Source organism: Centruroides vittatus, unplaced genomic scaffold, assembly GCF_030686945.1.
Source record: "Centruroides vittatus isolate TY-2023 unplaced genomic scaffold, ASM3068694v2 contig_357, whole genome shotgun sequence".
NCBI lineage: Eukaryota > Metazoa > Arthropoda > Arachnida > Scorpiones > Buthidae > Centruroides > Centruroides vittatus.
This window is the reverse complement of record NW_027122180.1, coordinates 173238-194315: the sequence shown is the minus strand read 5'-3', so window position 1 is coordinate 194315 and position 21078 is coordinate 173238. Positions and strand designations below refer to the sequence as shown.

General features: G+C 27.9%; 1 protein-coding gene across 1 annotated transcript in view; it reads right to left on the bottom strand.

Moving 5' to 3' along the window:
* TyrRS (Tyrosyl-tRNA synthetase) overlaps window positions 1-21078 on the bottom strand; it is a 33551-nt gene that overhangs the window by 1465 nt on the left and 11008 nt on the right. Inside the window, exons 4-13 of the mRNA XM_067269760.1 lie at window positions 16212-16387; window positions 15141-15270; window positions 14930-15010; window positions 14795-14846; window positions 7803-7985; window positions 6795-6880; window positions 5654-5786; window positions 3400-3479; window positions 788-984; window positions 35-173 (exon numbers count right to left, since the gene is read on the bottom strand). Of these exons, the coding sequence (XP_067125861.1) occupies window positions 35-173; window positions 788-984; window positions 3400-3479; window positions 5654-5786; window positions 6795-6880; window positions 7803-7985; window positions 14795-14846; window positions 14930-15010; window positions 15141-15270; window positions 16212-16387 (1257 nt within the window). The remainder of the gene's footprint in view (window positions 1-34; window positions 174-787; window positions 985-3399; window positions 3480-5653; window positions 5787-6794; window positions 6881-7802; window positions 7986-14794; window positions 14847-14929; window positions 15011-15140; window positions 15271-16211; window positions 16388-21078) is intronic.

The window sequence follows — 21078 nt, the reverse complement described above, 5'->3', positions numbered from 1 at the left end:
TTGGTGTTAATAATATAATTATATGTAGTAATACCTGTAATTTTTCCCAAATTTTCTTTTTGGGGTTTAATACATCATCTGGTTGTGAATTTCTATAACCATCAACATATATAATATCACCTGGTAAACTGCCTTCTGGTGGCTGCAAAAGTTCTACTTTACGTGGTTCAGATCTAAAAAAAATCAATAATTAGGAATGTAAGATTTATTTTGAACAAGTTATATTAATGTTTAAAGAAATTTTGTAGTTACTAACTTTTCTGGAGACATATAGTATATCATCAAAAATGACCCAGAAAAAACTAGTTTTTTTCTGGGTCATTTTTAAAAAGTATTCATATGATATAAGTTTAAAAAGTTCTATAGAGCATTTGAAACCAAAATGTTCATGTTTTCTTTTTTAGTGAAAGTTCAATCTTTTGATCAAATGGTTATAAAACTTAAAACCAAAACACCAGATATAAAATGGAAAGGGCACAAAAGAAAATTGTTTTATTTTATTTATGTTGTATTTACTTCTGCAATGCTTGTTATAAACCCTGATGATGGGGCACAACTTCAAAAGCACTTAAAGCAGTATTATTCATTCATTAGTTGGAAAGTTATTCTTTATCTCCAGTTCGGTAATAGTGCTCCTTTGTTAATAATTAAATGTGTATCTCATAATTTTTAAATGCATTTTATGTAATTTCTGTATGCAAATAAAGTATTTATTAGAATTAAAATCTCCTTTCTCAATTATTATATAATTAAAAAATATTTGAATTCTTTACCACTCAATACTCACATTGATGCACAAAGAATCATCCCTTGTGATTCAACACCTCTCATTTTAGCAGCTTTAAGATTACAAAGAACTACAACCAATTTTCCATGAAGTTCTTCCAATGGAATTAACTGAGCTAAACCACTAACGATGGTTCTGTTCCCTTTCTCGTCTCCAACATCAACTTTTGATACATATAAGCTGTCAGCATCTGGATGCTAATTATAATAATAAACAACAACAACAACAACAACATATTGTTATTACAATTTAATTTTAGTAATATGAAAAATATCTGACATTATAAAAAATTTTTCAAATAAATTACTCTTAAATTATCTGTTAAAAATGATCTATACACTTTATAAAAGTCATTTTATTTAATGTATACAATTTCTTATCTAATCATAAACAGAATTTTCCCTAAAAAGAAAATTGCATTAAAATTATGTAATACAGTAGAGACTCGTTAATTGGAACCCTGGTAATTGGAATTGCCGGTAATCGGAACGATTTTCAGTCGGACTGTGTCGTGCACGAATCAAACGTTTTTGATACTAAATTTACTTCTAAAGTATAATTTTTATGTTTTTATATTCTTCAATATATTTATTTTGTTTGTACAAAATGCAGAAATAATTTTTAACGATACGATAGCCTCGATTATTATTATAAAAATTTTTGTTAGGCTTAAAATCGACGAAAATTCAACACAAAGCGACACGCAACGGAGAAAAATTTGAACATCGGACAGGTTAATGTATTTTTTCGTACATAATCGGTAATCGGAACAAATCACTAATCTGAACAACCCCAGTCCCCAATTGATTCCAATTTTTGGTTCTCTACTGTATATATACAAATATTTGTATTTCCTCAATTAAACCCCAGGGGGATTATTTGAAGATCTCCAGTCCTAAGGCATTATCTTGCAACAAGAGCAGTGGATAAAAAGTTATTTCTTTCAATTGTGTATAATAAAAATCATTTATTGATTTTATTTGTGTTACAGTTTCAACATTTAAAATAATTAGTGTTTTCATAGTTAACTTGATTCGGAGTGTTCCAATTTGATTGTTACATTGTCATTCATATCTATTTTGATGTCATTGTTGGAATCAGGTTCTTGACTATCATCTCTTTCACCCAAGAAACAAATCATGATAGATGGTTGATGACACACACCATAATTTATATTTTTCTCTAATTTTTTTTCTTTCAGTTGCTTGTTCCAAGATATATTGGATGCGTGAGTGTATTTGCAACAACAGCTCAAATTTGTAACAACACTAATTTTGGCACTTAAATGAATTCTAAATCAGCAAACAAGGACCAAAACTAAATTTTTCCAACATAATAACAACTAATTAATTGTGACATTCTTCTAACCATTCAACAAAGATGCAACAATCACCCAATATGGCTTGCATCTGTTTTTTAAAAATGCTGAGAGAGAAGTAAAATGTAAGGTTTCAATTTTTTTCTGTTGCCCTTCATTGCAAACATTACAGTTAAGTGGACTTGATCTGCATAGTCTTAAATCCAATGATTTCTATGGTGATCGAGCCAACCTTGTCAAACCAAACCAAGTTTTAACAAGGCTGGTTCATCTAATATCACAAAACCTCGAGGTTTTGTATAATGTGATGATGATTGATGGAATAAGTTTTTTTGCTGCTACTTTCTTTTGAACGTACATTATGTACAAAATCAGTTTGTCAATACAACTCAGTGCAGTTGGCAAGTAATCTTCTCCAGCCAACCATGACTAGCCACAAAATCATCTTTGTCATTGTCAGTTACAATGAGAAATGAATTAGTCACCTTTTGTATGATCATTTTCTTGTTACCTGAAGTTTTTGTTTATCTTTGTTCCCATCTTCAAAACTTTTTCTGATCTGCTTTCATCTCCCTCCACCCAGCTTCTTCCTCTTCAGTTAATACAGAGAGCATCAAAAAGTTTTCCTTTAACTTTTTCCAATCACAAACACTTGAAGAGTCAATTCCATACTTCCTATTGCAGCCTCACTAGAATTTCTTTGTGTATTTTAACAACTTCCGGTTTAAACTGAATGGTTTAAGTCTGTTTGGAAGCCATTTCAAATATGTGCCCAAAAATGCACCTTTATATTGGTATTTTATTTGGAGTGAAAATTTCTCCTATAGATAATGATTTTATTTCAAAATTTTCTTTTCCTCAATACTTGATTATTATGGCAAACTTATAGATAAAAATTAAGCAAAATATGCTGTCCATACATCTGAGTGTGATTGGATGCTCATGTAAACCAAAATCAAACACCTTTCCTAATTACCCTTCCACCAACAAATTCTCAACTTAAAAACACGATTACAACTTTCCCAGATTCATATTGGACAATATTTACAATTTTATTTCCAAAAATGTGTCCAGGTAAAATTTTAGTTAACCTGTCACTCTGAAATATCGCACTCTACAGGCTAATTTAACGTGTTTTCCCATGTTTTTCAACCTGGAGTTTGAGATGGGAGTTTATTTTTAACAGCATCCTTATTACTCAAGTTTAACTGAGGACATATGGTAATTATAATGAAACAGGTAAAAAACTAAAAGATATTTTCAATTTAAAACAAGTATAATTTGTAAGTCTTACCTTTTCTATATCAATAATTTTTCCAACTCTGATATCTAATCTAGCAGGACTGATTTCTTCTTCTACAGCTATTTTGCCTTCTATGGAATAAGAATTAAATTTTTCAAATAAAGGAATAAAAATAAATGTTCAAAAAATAACTTACTAAAATTTATCTTCATACATAACATTAAAAAATTATGAAAAATGCAACAATATAGTGAAGCATTTAAAATATAGACAGATAAAATAACAGTAATAACAATTGTATTGAAATCTAAAAACTAAACACAAACTGGTATATATATATTTTTTAATTTATTATTTAATTATGAAATGATAAAATTAATATGTAATCAAAAGGTACTGTACATTAACCCAAAAGATCATGCATACAGTTTAAAAAAAAAAACTTATCCTAAATTGAAAACTATCTTTGTTTCTATTGAAAAAATATTCCTGTTTAATACCTTTTTAATGCATTGCTTTGTCAATCTTAAGATTGCACTTTTGTAGTTTGCTCTAGCTATACATCTTTTTACATATCACACTAAAATAGTATATATTTGTATAAATTCGCCTGTAAAGTGGTAGCATTAAAAATAAAATATACCAACATATAAAATGAGCTGAAATTAAAAAGAGGTCTAGATTTCAAAAAATTCTGTATAGTAAGACTTATTTAGAATAAAAAGTAACTGTGAATGCATTATGATTGAGAGAAAATAAACATTGAACTGAAATATGCCACCAAGTTTTGTATGAAATAGGAAGATAGTGAAACTGACATATACAAAAAAATTAAAGGAATGCTACACTTCATTTTAATTATTATTAAAAAATCAAGAAAGAATGAATGGGTAATTCAAGTGATGATGATCTTCAATGATAAGAAAAAAAGCACAGGAACAGAGTTTGTGTTAGAGATAAATATAAAGGTGGATCAAATGAAAACAAAACAGTAGCCATTATTTATTTTCAAATGTAATCACCAAAATTACACAAGCACTTGTCTCACTGTTGCACCAAGCGATGAATACCTTGTTCGTAGAAAGAGTTTGGCTGAGATTGAAACCAGTTTCGAACAGTGTCCATGACTTCACTGTCTGGTTGAAAACGTTGACCCCGCAATGCTTTTCTTAGCGGACCAAAGATGTGAAAGTCACACGGTGAAAGGTCGGGGCTGTATGGTGGGTGTTCCAACACATTCCACCGAAACTTTGCAAGCATGCTCAGTGTGCGAGTGGCCATACATGGCCGCACGTTGTCGTGGAGCAAAAGCACTCTGGAGGACAACATTCCCGGACGCTTGGCTTTGATTGCTGCATGCAAACGTTCCAGGGTACCACGTTGCTCTTCTTTAGTTGCAAACATTATGCAGACTGATTGCCTGCCAGACGACACTCCTGGCCGACCACCAGCTCATACCACATGGTTGCGCATGCTTATCAAGGGTGAGTCCATTCCTCAATAGGGTTTCTCCTCTTTCACCTCCCGTTCTACATCCACACACAGTTTTGTTACACTCACATACACATACACCAAATTATGATCGCTGTTCTGTTTTCACTTGATCCACCCATATATATAACTAGTGCTATCTTACTAGAATCTATATCTGGAATCAAATACAATTTCACTGAAAATTTCAGTTTCTAAAAGAACCTCTGATTACTACATCAACTTATTTTTATTACAGAAAATAAGACCTAGCCTCTAAACACACCCAGTTAAATGTCTGTAACAATGTTTGGCTTGATAAACATGCATTGTAAAAGATAAATTATAATGCTGAAATGTCTAAGTGAATATTAAAATATAATTAATAAATCATAAAATTGTTGAGTATTTTTAATGAATGTATTTTTTTGACTTAACAAAAACCTTCAAATATAATTACTTGTGCTTTATATGTGTATTGTAAAGCTAAAGAAAAAAAAAAAGACTTCAATATCATTCAGCAACAATGAAACTTATTAGGTCTGTAGCTTAAAATATCAAAACTTTGCTGGCTAACAATTTAATTACTATTCAAAAATATTCATTGGAAATGATGAAATATGATTCTATGTAATATATTTTGAGTAAAAATTACTCCTATGTATAACCTTAAAATAATAAGATTTCTATTATGGCAGCTTAAAAATAAATTTTATATTCAGAAAATTTAAGACTAATTTATTTTATATATATTTTAAAATAATAATTAAAAGTATTCATTAGTAAACAATTTTTTAAACTTTGTAATAGACTGAGATGAATTACTTCAACTTACTTTTATTTAATGGTGGATAGGCTGCAGCTGCTAATTTTTTAAGTTTTGGATCTTCAAATGCTTTCTGAATTGGTGCCAAAAGCCTATTTAAATAAGCTTCAACACCTGCTTTTAAATCACCAGGATGTAGTACCTAAAAAAAATTAATAGAAGTCATGGTTATTGGCAAATGTAATGAAGACTGTCAAAGAAAAAATTAAATCTAAAGTATTTCAGAATATATTTTAAATGCTTTCAAATGACAACTGATGATTAGAGCTAAGACACCTAAGTACTAAAAAATCATATGAATTATATGACTTTTAGTGTTCAGACAGCTGTATCTAGCTTTGTTGGCATAAAAATTTTAAATTATTTTCAAGAACAAAATATGGCTGTAAAATCAAGGTCTCATTATATTTAACTAAAATATCTTGTATATCAAAATCTCAGAGACAAGTGTTACCATTATTTATGGTCAAAACTTGTCTCATTTCAGCATAACCCATTCACCCACCCAAGTTCATCAAACAACATTAAAGTATTACAAAATATATTTATCTATTAACCAATGATTCTAAATAAAATGCAAATATTGCTTAGGTTATTCACTAATGAAAATGGGAAAAGCAAATTAAGTCAAAAGAAGGATAAGTTATAAACATTTTTTTTTATCTAATGGAGAAAACAATAGTTAACACAAAAAGTAAAATAAAGATACAATTTAATTTATTAAAAAACTTTATTTAACCATGAATTTAAAAAAAATAGTTGTTTGGAAAAGCAAGTTAGTTGTTGCAAATTTCCACTGGAAATAGATGATGAAACATGTTCTGTAAATAAAGATACAACATAAATGAAACAAAGAAAATGGAGACAAACACATGAACTGGAATGAACTATGTAATTGGATAGGAATTTCAATCTCATCATACTTGTAATTAGATATTTTGTAAATCTAACAGTGCTTGATGTAAAGTATTTTATTCAATAATTAAGGAAGAGAGAATTCAATACAACAGATTCGTTTTATTATTATTATTATTTGTAAATAGGGGTCACACTATTTTAAAAATTTATGTAAAAAAAGCAAAATTTTAATATGAAACATCAAGTATTTATCATAAACTACAATTGTATTTTAATTAAAACATTTTTATACCTTATTTGCAAAATCATCTTCTACAGCTTGATAATTTTTATATATAATATTTCCTCCATTAGCTTCATTCCTTTTGATAACAAAATCTAAATAAAATATAAATTAAAAAATTTATTATACTTTATGATTGATTAATTACTTTTTGTTTTTAAAAGTCTTTAGTATTAATATCTTCATGTACAAATTTAATTACAATTTATTATTATATAAAAATCCTATTCAAAGAAACTTATCATTTGATTATTAAAAATGCTATAGAGTTAATTATACAGATATTACTAATTAATCTGAAAGTATCTATTGTTTCTTCCAGAGAAAAATTCCAAACCCTTCAATTATATAGCAAAAATTCATAGATAACTTATTAGAAATGATATTTAAATTTGTTGCAAAACTTAATTCTACAATAAATTAAATAATTTAATTCATAATAGAGAATACTAGAATACAGTCATTCTAGATAAAATGATCAATTAAAATAAAAACATTATTAAATATATAGATGACCTTTGTAATAAACAAAGTAAATATATAAAATATGTTAAAAATATTTTCAATGATTTCAAGAGAAAGCAACTCAACCATTTAATTTATGTTTATGATATATAAGTTAATGTCCTACATCACTCTTCCATTTATTTTTCATGGTTGCTAAAATACTATTATAATTAAAACATTTATTTTCTGTTACTTTACTGGTATATTAGAATCATATATATTAGTAGGATTAGCAAGCTCCTTAATGTAACAAACATTTACCATTAATGGACTATACCTCCTCCCATATAGTCAATTATATCAAGAATTCACTGTACTGTCTTTATATCTGATAACAAAAGTAAATCTAACTGTAAAGTCTAGATTCAATTAAAATATTAAAAAATAGACGAATCTATGGTCATTTCACATAATAATTACAACTTGATCTATTTAGTTTTATTATTTGAATAAAAATATTAGAGCTTGATTTAAATAGCATTTAAGTTATGCTTTCTCTAGAATAATTACCTTCATTATGAAATAATGGAAATAAAACATATTTTACAAAAGCTAAAACTCCATTTTCTTCTAAATTTCCAGGTTCACAAAATGCCTTTTTTAGCTTTTTTTTAACAGCCGAAGGATTATCCAGTAAATCAATTTTTGAATCTTCTTCTGAGGAACTCATTTTTCCTCCAGTTAACCCGGGAACTATATAGTAAAAATTCTTTTAATTATTAGTAATAATAATCTAAAAGTTAAATAAATATATTTTGTATATATATTAATATACTTAAATGTTTTTGATAAAAGTAGAATAATATATTAAACATTAAACTCACACAAGTCAGTGAATCTTCAAAACATTAAGACAAAATTTTTGCATTACGTAAGTTTTATTTAAATATGACTTAAAAATTCAAATTGAAATCAGCTACTCTGATAATATATTATAAAAATTTGCAAATTTAGTAACTCTAATATTTCTTTTTATGAAACATATATAACACAAACCAGCCAGAGTCTGTAACATACAGACATATATACCTCAATCAAACAACCATAAATTAATGACTATATTTGCACTCTAAACTAGATTATTAAAGAATTTGGTACTAAATGTATATGGCACCATTTTCTTGTAATAAATTTAATAATTTTTTTGTATTAGATTAATAATTTAAAATATCTCAATTCACAGTGGTATTTGAACTTAAGTTCTACAAATTGGAAAAGTATGTTACTAGTTATGCTATACAGATTATTAAATTTATTACAAGATTTATCTTTTGGTTCAAGTTCCTTAATAATTTAGTTTATATCATAAATATATATAAATATATAAATATAACTCAGTGGTTGCATCTGATTGGTTATAGTTTTCCTGATATGAAAACTTCATTGGTTTTTTATTATTTCTTTAGTTCACTATCAATAAAATATGATGAAAAATTTTATTGTTATTCTTAAATACTTTAAGTAAATAGTAGTAGCTTGTTTCATAGTTGTGTGAAACTATGAATATATAAACATTCATATAAAATATGAAATTAACAATTTATCTTCATACATAGTAAATGCTTAATATGATATCTGTCACAAAAGTTATTGTACGGCTTCTTAAAATTGTAGAATAGATCAACAAACTTTGAGGACTCAGTTAATATTATGGGAAGTAAGCAAACTTTTTCATTTATCTACTTGGAATATATAAGAAAAATGTAATCTAAAATTTAGGTTTAATGTAAAAAAAAACTATGCATGGAACATTAATCTTTATTTTTGAAATTGTTTATCAAGATGACATATCATATGAACATCAGTTACCAGAAACTACCGAATGATAGTTCAAGATATCATAAACCCAACTTTATTTTAACTGAAACTATATTCAAATTTTTGGACTATTTTTGGCTACATTAATGATTAGTTATTAAATTAATTTGGCTATATGTAGGTGGATATGCCACCATCTCATATTAATTTTAATAATTATTATAAATTAATTTGTAATTTATAAATTTCTGGAAGAAAAAATATTGGGCTGGAGTGAGACTCAAAGCTGCAACTTCTGCACAATGGGCAGATGTGTTTCTGATTATGTTACCCAAACCTCCATCTGATCTTTGCTTCCAGAGCTATTAAATTAAATATAACCAAATGGTTTATATGTGATTAGCAGATGAGCCCGGCATTGCTTGAACAAAAAGTAACGATAGCAAAGGTTAGTATTATTAGATTATAGCCAATCTTACCTGTTTTCATCAGTGCAAGAATTAGGTCCCCCCTCTTCTGAACTAATTAGAAAATTTTTAGATATCTGCTTACCATACTGGGATTACGATAATTAAGACTCACTGCAACCACTAACCAGTGCAGAGTACCACTAAGTGATGAATAATAAATGTTTTCGTAACTCTTTCTGGGTTCTTCTTCAGATTCACTAAATTCGAAAAATAAACTGGATCTTCCAGAACCATTCATAAATATAAATTTGAACATAAAATCGAACATTAAGATAAAGAGTTCAAATAAAGCGAACTTATGTGCAGGCGCTCCCCACATCAACTTTATATATGATGGAACACTAAATGTCATTGAGAATTTTTAGAGGGGTCTAAAAATATGTTCAAAAGGCATCTAATATAGTTCAGTAGAAGCAGAGTTCTTCAGGGTAATGTTTAACCCACTCTCTCTCCCCTGTGGTAGGAATTTCGAAAAAATCCCTTCTTAGTATGCATTTTCATAGCACACCCTATTAAAACTCAAAAAACTGCATCTAAAATAGTATGATAGAAACCAAATTCTTCACGGTAAGCCTTAATCCTGTCTCTCTCCTGTGGGGGGATTTAGAAAAATCCCTTCTTAATGTACGTTCTCATGACATATCCTAACCGTGTACCAAATTTCAACTTTCAACTCCTAACCGTTTGGGCTCTGTGCTTATTATCATCATCATCAACCCATCTTGATTATGTTATAAGACTGGCAGACTGTTTAGCGTTAAGTAATTAATATAATAACTCATAACCCAGTTTAACTAACAACAATTAAAAACATTTCTAAGTTCTTACATATTGACAAATAATCAAGGTAACTTGTCATGCCAGTGATATGAACCTATTAGAAATGGAATTGTTCTTAAAACATATTTTGAGTGGTGTCATCTTCAATATGGATCATTTGATATCAACCATATATACCAAGACACTTCATAAGATCCATTAACATTTGTGTAGGCTCAAGCCTGACTTTAACAAGAACATAGTAGCAACATCTCAGAAATTAATAAAATATGCCAGGTTATAAACATTAAATAATGTCTGTTATATCTTCAAATTATTTTCTTAAATCAATAAAGAAATGATAAAAGAAACAAACAAAAGTTTGTTCATTTTATTTCATTCATTCTATTCAGCATAAGTTTGCTGATCTAGCAATGTACAATCTTGAAATCAAATGTACAATTTGATTTCAAGATTACATGAATTTAAAGACAATTATATAGAAGAAAATATTTTCAATACTGTTCAAAGTACTCATTCTCTTTCAGATATAAATTTCACTTGAAATTTTTGGAAATATTTTAAAAACTTGTTTAATTTTAAAGTAATTAAATAAGTTTAAAAAACTGATTTAAAGTTTTATTAAATGACAAATATTTTACACAATGTGGAAGCAAACATATGCCAAAATATGGCATATTTTTGCTACCATATTGTGTACAGAGTAACAATTAGAAATAATTTTAAGTCATATTTACACAAGATGGCATTAATATTTAATATGTAATTATATAAAATATGGAATCAAATTACTGATAATGAGGACATCATCATTGACATTTAATAATTTATTTACAATAATACTTAATAAAAATCCATGTAAACAAACATAAAACTAGTTTCTAAAGCTAAATTAACATTAAAAAAAAAAAGTAGAAATGTAAGGACTTAAAAATAACTGAAAATTTATTAGGCCATCATATATGAATGAATTACTTCAAATTATTGGAAATAATTTTGCAACTTAATGTAAATTTAGTTCCTTATATTAATAATAAATATTAAAAAACAGTAATGAAAAAATAAAATCTAGTTGTACTTAATGATTTAAAAAAATGTAGTATATAAATTTGGTTACATATGTTTAAACTCAAAAACTATATAGGAAAAACAAACTGTTTATAACTTAGTAAGCATAAAGATTCATGACAATTGGTTAAAAAATATTATAATAATGATGATAATAGCAAAAAGAAAGATTATTTTATTGTATAAATGTTCTTAAAAAGATTTTTAATATGCCAACGAGATTAAGCAGAACCTCATTAACATGTGCATCACAAGTATGAGCAAGGTGCTGTTCAGAGTAAAGCCAAAAATTTTTAACTGTAAACAAGTAATTTTAAGCAAGATGTATGCCAGTTAACACTCATTACAAGAAATGGTATGTTGTAATCTATTATAATATAAAACAATTTGTACTACAAGAAATTCATGTTCATGTTTTATTATGTAGCCGACAGAAGAGGGGGCTTATGCCCAGAACAGGTCTCGGCCAACAAGACATTCCCGAATAAAGACTGATGTCAGAAATGCCCAGTGTTATATTTGATGATGATCATTTGGAAGTTAGACTTAAAATCAATAATTTCAAGTTTATTCACATTTTGCAGAGTAATTGATGATGGCAATGTTTACTAAATACAAAAATTTCTTATAAATGAAAATCTGTTCAAAATAAAAAGTTATGTTAACACATTTATATTCAAAAACTAATTTAATGAATTGTAGTTTTTGTTTTTTTTAAACTCTTTCTGCCCTGTGGGCACTAAGGCCAGGAACACACATGCGTAAAATCTAGCATAAAACAGAAAGCATAAAAATTTTTCTGAAATTTTGGCTGAAACACAACTGAAAAAAAGAGTACATGTCTCTACTTTCTATGCCATAAAATTTTTACGCCAAAATTCCTCCAATAAAGAGAAGTCTTTTTTGCGACGTCAAAGTAGATATGGTTTTTATTCTAACAATGGCGGCAATGAGTGCTAACTTTACAATTGTGACAGTCTAGAAAAACCCAAAAATATATGAAATAGAGAAGTTTATCAAATTCATTTAACCACATCAGTGTCTTTATGACAAAAAAGTGTTTGTCACATATAAAGACACTGTGTTTAAAGTGTATGGACAGCCATAGGTGCTAAATTTCAAATAAGAGGTAGGTCTAGTAGAAGCAATATATAGTATTTAGATCATACGTTCTTTATTTCATAATATTACGAATTTCCCTTTGACCTTCCATTTTTTTCTCCACTCCCTCTGCTATAATTTAGAAAATTTGAATTAATAGACTTGTATTCTGAATTGAAATAAAGAATTCTTTAATATAAATGTTGCTGTACAGTAGATAATATTACGAATTTAGTCTCTGTAATCCAAAAAACTTTTGGTAGACTAATCTCACAGCAATATGGTTGGCAAATTGATTGTATTTAAAACTACATCATATGCATTTTGGGTTGGTCTAATTTGTTCCAACCCCTCTTCAGTGCTAGAACAAATAAACAAAAATTTTTTTAAAACACATCAATGTATGACAATAACTAGTTTGAAAAAGGGGTGTAAATTACAATATACGTTGGTGTAAATTACAACATTATACTTAGATGGGTGGGAGGGCAAACCTTCCTCACCTTGATTGGTATCCTAAAATTACAATTTTTGTATATATCATAATGTATGGCTAATTTTATATAAACATTGCAAACAACACTTATACTCACAAAGTGAAAAATATTTTCTCCACAGATGTATAATAAACACTCTAAAAACAGCAAATGGTTAAAGCTGACAAACAAATGTATAGATATAATGCATTCACGATGCATAAAATATTTTAACAAACTTCACATAATTGTTAAAAAATAATGACACTATTAGTTCACTTATACCGGGTTGAATTTTATTAGGTAATCATCACGTGATTATTCTTGTATTACTTATTAACTTATTTTAGCGTCATCTATTAAATTGTACCAGCGGTAATCAATTTCCATACCTTTTGAGTTATTAATTAAATTATTACTTTTTTGATTTCTTATTTTCTATGTTCTTTGAATTTTCTTTTATACATATCTTTTTCAACATGCAAAATTTTTATATTATTTCGGTTAATGGTACAATTATTATTATTAGTGTGGTTAAACCATGGGGAATTACTGTACTTGAGTCTTGAACAAATTAGACCAACCTGAAATGCATATGATGTAGTTCTAAATAAAATCAATTTGCCAACCATATTGCTGTGAGATTAGTCTACCAAAAGTTTTTTGGATTACAGAGACTAAATTCGTAATATTATCTACTGTACAGCAACATTTATATTAAAGAATTCTTTATTTCAATTCAGAATACAAGTCTATTAATTTAAATTTTCTAAATTATAGCAGAGGGAGTGGAGAAAAAAATGGAAGGTCAAAGGGATAGATATATGAGAGGAAAAAATTAATAAAATGTAACACTGTTAGTGGCTGTGGTGTTTCCTATTCGACCAGAATTTTTACGTATGTGTGTTCTGGCATAAAAGCGTAAAACAGAAACTGAACTGAAAGCTGATTTCTGATTCAGTTTTCTGCCACACAATTTTACGCATGTGTGTTCTTGGCCTATAGAGGGCGTCTTTATAGCAGGCCCACAAATGGGATAATCGGGTGGTGAGGGACAGGCCCGACATATCCGGATGGAACCCTCCCACAAAAAATTCCTGGGGATTTTTTGTGCCATCTGGATTCAATCCTGGGTCCCCCAGAGTGGTAGGCTGCCACCCTGACCGCTCAGCCATCCGGCCATCAAAATGAACTGTAGTAACAATGTAATAATAGAAAGAACTATGAAATGTATATTTAAAAAGTTCTTGTAGGATAGAATGCAAACATTTAATATCTGCAGTACTGAAATAAATAGTACTCAATTGTAAAGATTTATCTTATGTTTTCTACTTGAATTAGTATACTTTTCAAAACATAATCTAATGGATTTTTTTCAAATACAGAATATTAATATAAATCTTGCTACACTCTTTTTAAAGAGTATCTAATATTTCTCAAGATTTTACAATATTCACCTGTTAGAATTTTCTCATGTTTCATTTTAAAAATCAGAAAATAAAATCTCTCTCATATATCATCAAACTTTTTTTATTTTACACCCAATGATAATAAATTGTGAAATAATAAAATATTTATTTTCTCCATCATCATTTGGATCAATTTTGCTTTCTTGTTTCAATTTTAGAAGAAAGTCGTAGATTATATGTTACTTATAACAACATACAAACAAATAATTCTTTTAAGACTTCATTACAATAATTCATTTGATTTAAAATTCAATTTGACAGTATAAATTTACTGAGATTATTTTAACTTGATGAATATAGTTTAATAACTAAAATCTCTAACATGTATTTACTTAGATTCACTTATTTATTTAGCCATATATTAATTTAATATCGCTTACCCATTGGATTCATCAAATGGATTCTTTTACTATAGCCTAATTGTGGTAGATACTAAAAAAATAATTAAGTATATAAATTTGGTTAGATAATTACTAAATGTAATTAAAATTTTATTATGTAAGAGAAATTATCACCTTCTCTGAAAATGTAAAAATTTTTCTTTGATCAACACCACCAAACTGTGCATCAACTTTTAAATACTCTTCATCTAAAGCCTAAACAGATTATTATTATAAACTTTTTATATCAATAATTACTCAGATAATGTAAAATAAATATGCAAATAGAATCATTTATCCAATTTTCAACATGAGATTTTACAATTTTAAAATAAGAAGTATTTACCTGCAAGCCAGGATATAAAAGACTGCTTAAGAAAGGATGATCTACTTGTTTAACTACTTCTGCTCCTGCCTTTCTAGCATCATGCTCAGTTACCATAGAAGCAAGTCTATATACATCCAATGTATATTCCCTAGTTAAAAAAGTATGTTATAATTTGTTACATTTATACTGAATTTTCAGTATAAATTTAGTATTCACACACAAAAAACCAGTAGACAAACATTTAAATACAATATTTCTAATTTCTTGAAAGTCTGCATCTTTAAAAACACAGAATTACAAAAGTCTAATACCTACACTCACCATCTTACCTCTCATAAACACACACATACACATTATATATATATATATATCCAGAATTAGCTGATATGTTTGTGAAGTAAATCTTTACTCTTTCATCCAATTCTTAAATATTTTTTAAATTGGTCAATGATCAAAGATAAACATTCTAGAGTCTGATGATAATTTAATTGAGGGTTCTAACTAATTTATTTAATGAATCTTATATCATTACATCAGATAACATGTAACATATGCATTACACCCAAAAACAAGTCTCACTCTTTCTTCCTTTCCTCATATCCTTATTTTGACATTGTTTCTTTTCTGTTATCACTATGTATATATTCCAGCAAAGAGATTAATCACAATTACTTACTATTTTACTAAAGATCATATATATAATGTTTAATTTTGAATCTGAGATTTTTGCTTGTTCTATTCTAAGATTTTATGTTCAATATGCTTAAATTTTAATATGAATAATTTTTAGTTGTATACATTTTTTCCTAAACATAAGCTGTGATGATTCAAGAGTATTTAAGAACTTGTATTTTAGGTATTCCAATATTCTAATAAATGCAATTTATAAATAAGAAAACTGACTTTGAAAAAATACTTTCATAATATATTTCAGTAAGACCATAGATTTTTAGTACTGATGAATTTCTGTAAATCTACTTAACATTTGATATTTATTTGCTGAATAGTTTAATCATAGATTTATATTTAATAATAAATAAATGAATAGACATTTTGTATTGTTAAAAATTAAAATGTATAACAACTTACTTGCTAAGTTGATAGTCTGAACCTTTCACAAATTTAAGCTTCTCTATAGGCACATCTATAGACTGAAGCATAGCTTTTATAACATTTTCATAATATTGTGCTCTTAATTCAAGAAGATCCCAAGGTGCTTTCATATTATCCAGATAAGCATGAAGATCAGCAAATAAAATTGTTACCTAATAAATTAAATTATTATAATAAATAGATATATTACCATAAATAAATGTTTCTATTTATATAAATCTTTTGAAAATGTTTTGAAGATTATGCATTTGCTTATTCACAAGAGTATAGAAAATATCAGATTTTTTTGCTGAAAAACTTGAATACATTAACATTAATTTTAAGACTTGTTTTCAAGAATATAATTTCCATATTAAAATAACAAAAGTTATATTGCATCGTTATGTATCAAATCATACGTTAAAAATACATTTGTAACTACAAATAAAACCATTTTAATATAGTAAGTATATATATATATAAAAATAAAAATTATGTTAGAAGAACTAACAAATGATAATTTCAATATGCAGGGATATAACCAGAAATTTGTGTGTGTCACCTGCATCATTGATGGCTTACATAGACTTAACATAAGTAGAGGGGTTATCATAAAAATCAGGGCTGTGGAGTCGGTAGATTTTTACACCACTCCGACTTTTTCTTACGATTCGACTCGACTCTGACCAGGGGCAGACTTATTAACAAAGTAGACCCGAAAATTCTGATGTCATCACGTGACCTCAGAATATTAGCATCAATAAATATAGTTCTAATAAAGATAGAATGTAGAAACTTTTTTATTCCAAAGCTAAAATATGCCTCTAAGTATTGAGTCAATACGATAATTTTTACTTTTCTGTTGTTATATCTAACAGAGGAAAAGTGTAGCAATCGTTCAAAAATGACCTCACCTCAAATTTTTGCATTTTTGGACTCAGGGCACCTCGAAATGTCGAGATATGCAAAAGATTTGGTTTTTTTTTCTTGTATGTATGAATGTTAGAGTGTATAGGAGGCACGATTTTGAATTGGAGTTGGATGGTTTAACGCAGAAGTTATTAAGCTTGAAAATGGTTGGTACACATTCTAACATCTGTTTGCACTTCTCTACGTTTCAAGGCTTCCCGAGTCCAAAAGAGTAAAAATCTGAGAAAGTCACTTTTATCATCATTCTTTTCCTTTGTTATAGGCCTATACTGTGTAACAGCCGGAAAAGTAATAATGACGACAATTCTGATTATTTTTTTTAAAATACAAAATAAAATGGTTTTAGAAAATTAATTAAACATTAAAATTTGACATATCTACTGAATATATAAGTTCACATTTATTGACTTGTTTGATGATGGCATTGGTATTTGGTAAGCATGTATGAATAAAAATAGTAAATACAATTTACTCATCAATCGCACACCGCGTTAAATAAATAGTAACTTCTCACCAAAAAACCAACAACGGTGCGTTATCAGATGTAATTACAATTTTTCACAAACGTTTTCGAACATAAAAGTTCTTCATCAGGTGAAAAAAACGGACAACTTATACAAAAAACGTTCGATGGAACAGATTTTCGAAAGAGCCGTGCGCAAGATTCGAAATATTACTCGTGCGGTTGTCGTCACCGCACGAGTAATATTTCGAATCTTGCGCACGGCTCTTTCGAAAATCTGTTCCATCGAACGTTTTTTGTATAAGTTGTCCGTTTTTTCACCTGATGAAGAACTTTTATGTTCGAAAACGTTTGTGAAAAATTGTAATTACATCTGATAACGCACTGTTGTTGGTTTTTTGGTGAGAAGTTACTAGTAAATACAATCTTATACAAACAAATTACATTCAAACCTGTTTTTGTGCGGTCTTTTTTTGTGTGATTTTTTATTTGTGCAATTTGTTTTGTGTAATTTTTTGTGTGCGGTATATGAATTTCAATCAAATTGGTATACTGCACAAAAATAATTGCACATATATATAAAAAAAAAAAAAAAAAAAAAAAAATCGCACAAAAACAGGTTTGAGTGTAGTTTAATAAAAATGTTGTACAGTACATAATATACGAGTATATTGGTAATATTGGTAAGTATATAGATACATTAAACTAAGTCAAGAATGAGAAATATAACATTTAGACTGGTAAAAAAGAGGTTGCTTATAGCCATGTTGATTAATTTATTATTTTTCATCTCTGTTATAAACTGAATTATTACTTACAAAAAAAATCACTTCTATTAAGTCAGCATTCACTGAAGCTCTTAAATCATATTTAATAATTTTAAGAGCGGAAAATAAACGCTCTAATGAAGCTTGGTTAGTGACAATGCTGTGACAATCAATGTTGTATTTTGGACAATGTCTGGATAGTGCAGTATTGCTGTTTTAGCATCCAAACTTGAAGAGTGGTCAATGTGATTTATTTTTTCCAGTGCATAATAAATATCATCTTCAAATTTTGTAAGATTTTCTTTTCTGTCTGTCCTCATATTAGAACTCAAGCTTAATTTTGATGGTAGAGACGGGTTTTATAAAAAAAAAAAAAACTAGCAGATGAGCCAGATGTTGTTCACGCAAAAGTAACGATAACAAAGATTAAGATATTTAGATTATAGCTGATTTTACCTGTTTTCACTGGGTGCAAGAATTAGGTCGTCTCTCTTCAGAGACTAATTAGAGAATTTTTAGATAGGTCTGAAAGTATGTTCGATTTTTCACAAAAATGCAAAATACCGTATCTAAAATAGTACGGTAGAAATGGAGTTCTTTGGAGTAATCCTTAACCCTCTCCCTCTTACCCCCGTGAGAGGAATTTTGTAAAGTCCCTTCTTAGTGTACATTTTTATGATGAAATTTGGTACACAGTTAGGATACAACTCTTAACCGTTTGAACTCTGAGCTTATTATTATTATTAACCCATCTCGATTATATTATAAGATTGTGAATGCTAATAACGAGTATTAAGTCTGACCACACTGGAGATATGACACATGACCCCTTCTATGTCTGTACCCTGTCGACCTTTAATAAAGAACCAAAATTTAATAGCATTAATGCCCTTTATACATGCTACTGTGCCAAATTTTATTTCTTAAACTTTACTCATTCTGAGATATTGTTTAATAATTTCTTTATTCTGTTCTGAACTAAACAAATTAGATGCCAACATATGCATGAATTTTTCCCTTTATTTGACAGTTTTTGGGTTCGAGAGATCTCCAAACGTATAGATTTGCAAAAAAAACTGAGAGAGTCAAATGTGACACAATTCAAATACTTTTTCGTTTTTTATATACATAACAAGTTGGGAAAGTAAAAAGGAGTCGGAGTCAGGGAATTTTTGATGACTCCGACTCCGGCTAAAATACCAAAACTTCACAACTCCGACTCCACAGCCCTGATAAAAATACAATAGCTCAAGATCACTAGCAACAACTTATTGCAAGAAACTGCAATATCAATATGGCAGCTCCTTTCATGTCTTTTGAAAACCAGTGATACACATGACAATGCTCAATAAAAAAAAATGAAAGGCCAGACAAGAACTAGTATTAAATTTTATTCTTCTTTACTTTGTTGCTGTTCATGTAATGTAATATTTGAGTTTGATGTGCCTCTTTAATCCAGTGGTGACCTGTTTACGATTTTTTTACATTGTTTACTTTTCAACTGAAGTGGGATAGCAGTGGGAGCTGGCAGAGAGTGAGGTACAGAGCATTAGTGTGGAAAATGTTGTCCTTTGCTGCCCTATATGTCTACATCCCTAAATATGTCAATGTTTTAAAATGATATTATAGGAGAAATTTAACTTTATTGTAAGACAATGTCAACAAGAATCATATGAAGAAGTTGCAACTAAATCATTATTATTGTAAATATATTAAAAAATTGTTTTAAAATAATTAAATTCAATTTTTTTCATCTTTAAAAAAATTTTGTATGAGCAAATCAAAACCAACTAAACTGATTTTAACCAGATCAAGATTAAATATTGGGTCATAAAACTGCTCAGTTTCAAATCAGTTTCTAGGAAACAATTTCAATATTTATGATATTTCTTCAAAACAATGCCATGTTATAAAATATTTTTTTACATTTTTTAAAATAATTTGTGAATTATTCTCTATCTAGATATTGATGCTAACATATATTCGAAAATAGTTATTAAATTAAAATTTTATAATCTGAAAACAACCATTTGAATTCATGTCAATGTTTTAAAAAATATTTCCAACCTCCCTTGATTATTTCACACTTTTAATTAATTGATAATAAACCAATCCAAAATAAAACAAAATTCTTTTAATCAATTTTTATTATGACAGTAATTTTGGCCTCAATATTCTACATTATTCAGAAAAGTTTTAATGGATTATAAAATTCTTAAACTGTTTAGCTTTTGAATAATGAACTATGACTAAAGATTTTCTTCATTTTTGAAATCTACATTGTAATAGATGTAAAAGATACATCTTTCAAAGTATTTTAAGTTTTTTTTTACTTATTTTATATTTTAATTTACTTTGTAACATTAAATATTAAAAAAAATTAGTGTTTGAATGAAACAGAGTGACCTGGCTACGGAACATACACTGTATGCATACAATTCAACCATGAATCTATAATTTTCTATAATCACATTATTAATTGAAATATTCACATGAGATAATTTTGTAATATTGCTGAATTTGCTTTAAGCTCAATCTAACAAACCAAATTTAAAATATCCTATGTAATTAGAAATGTAATAAATTATTATTTCATCAGTAAGTATCTTGAAACAAAATTGTAAATGATGTAAAGAGGGCTATAAAAAGCCAAAATGCATTCCAGGATATTAAGCATTAATTAAGAAATTGAAAAGTGTGCAAT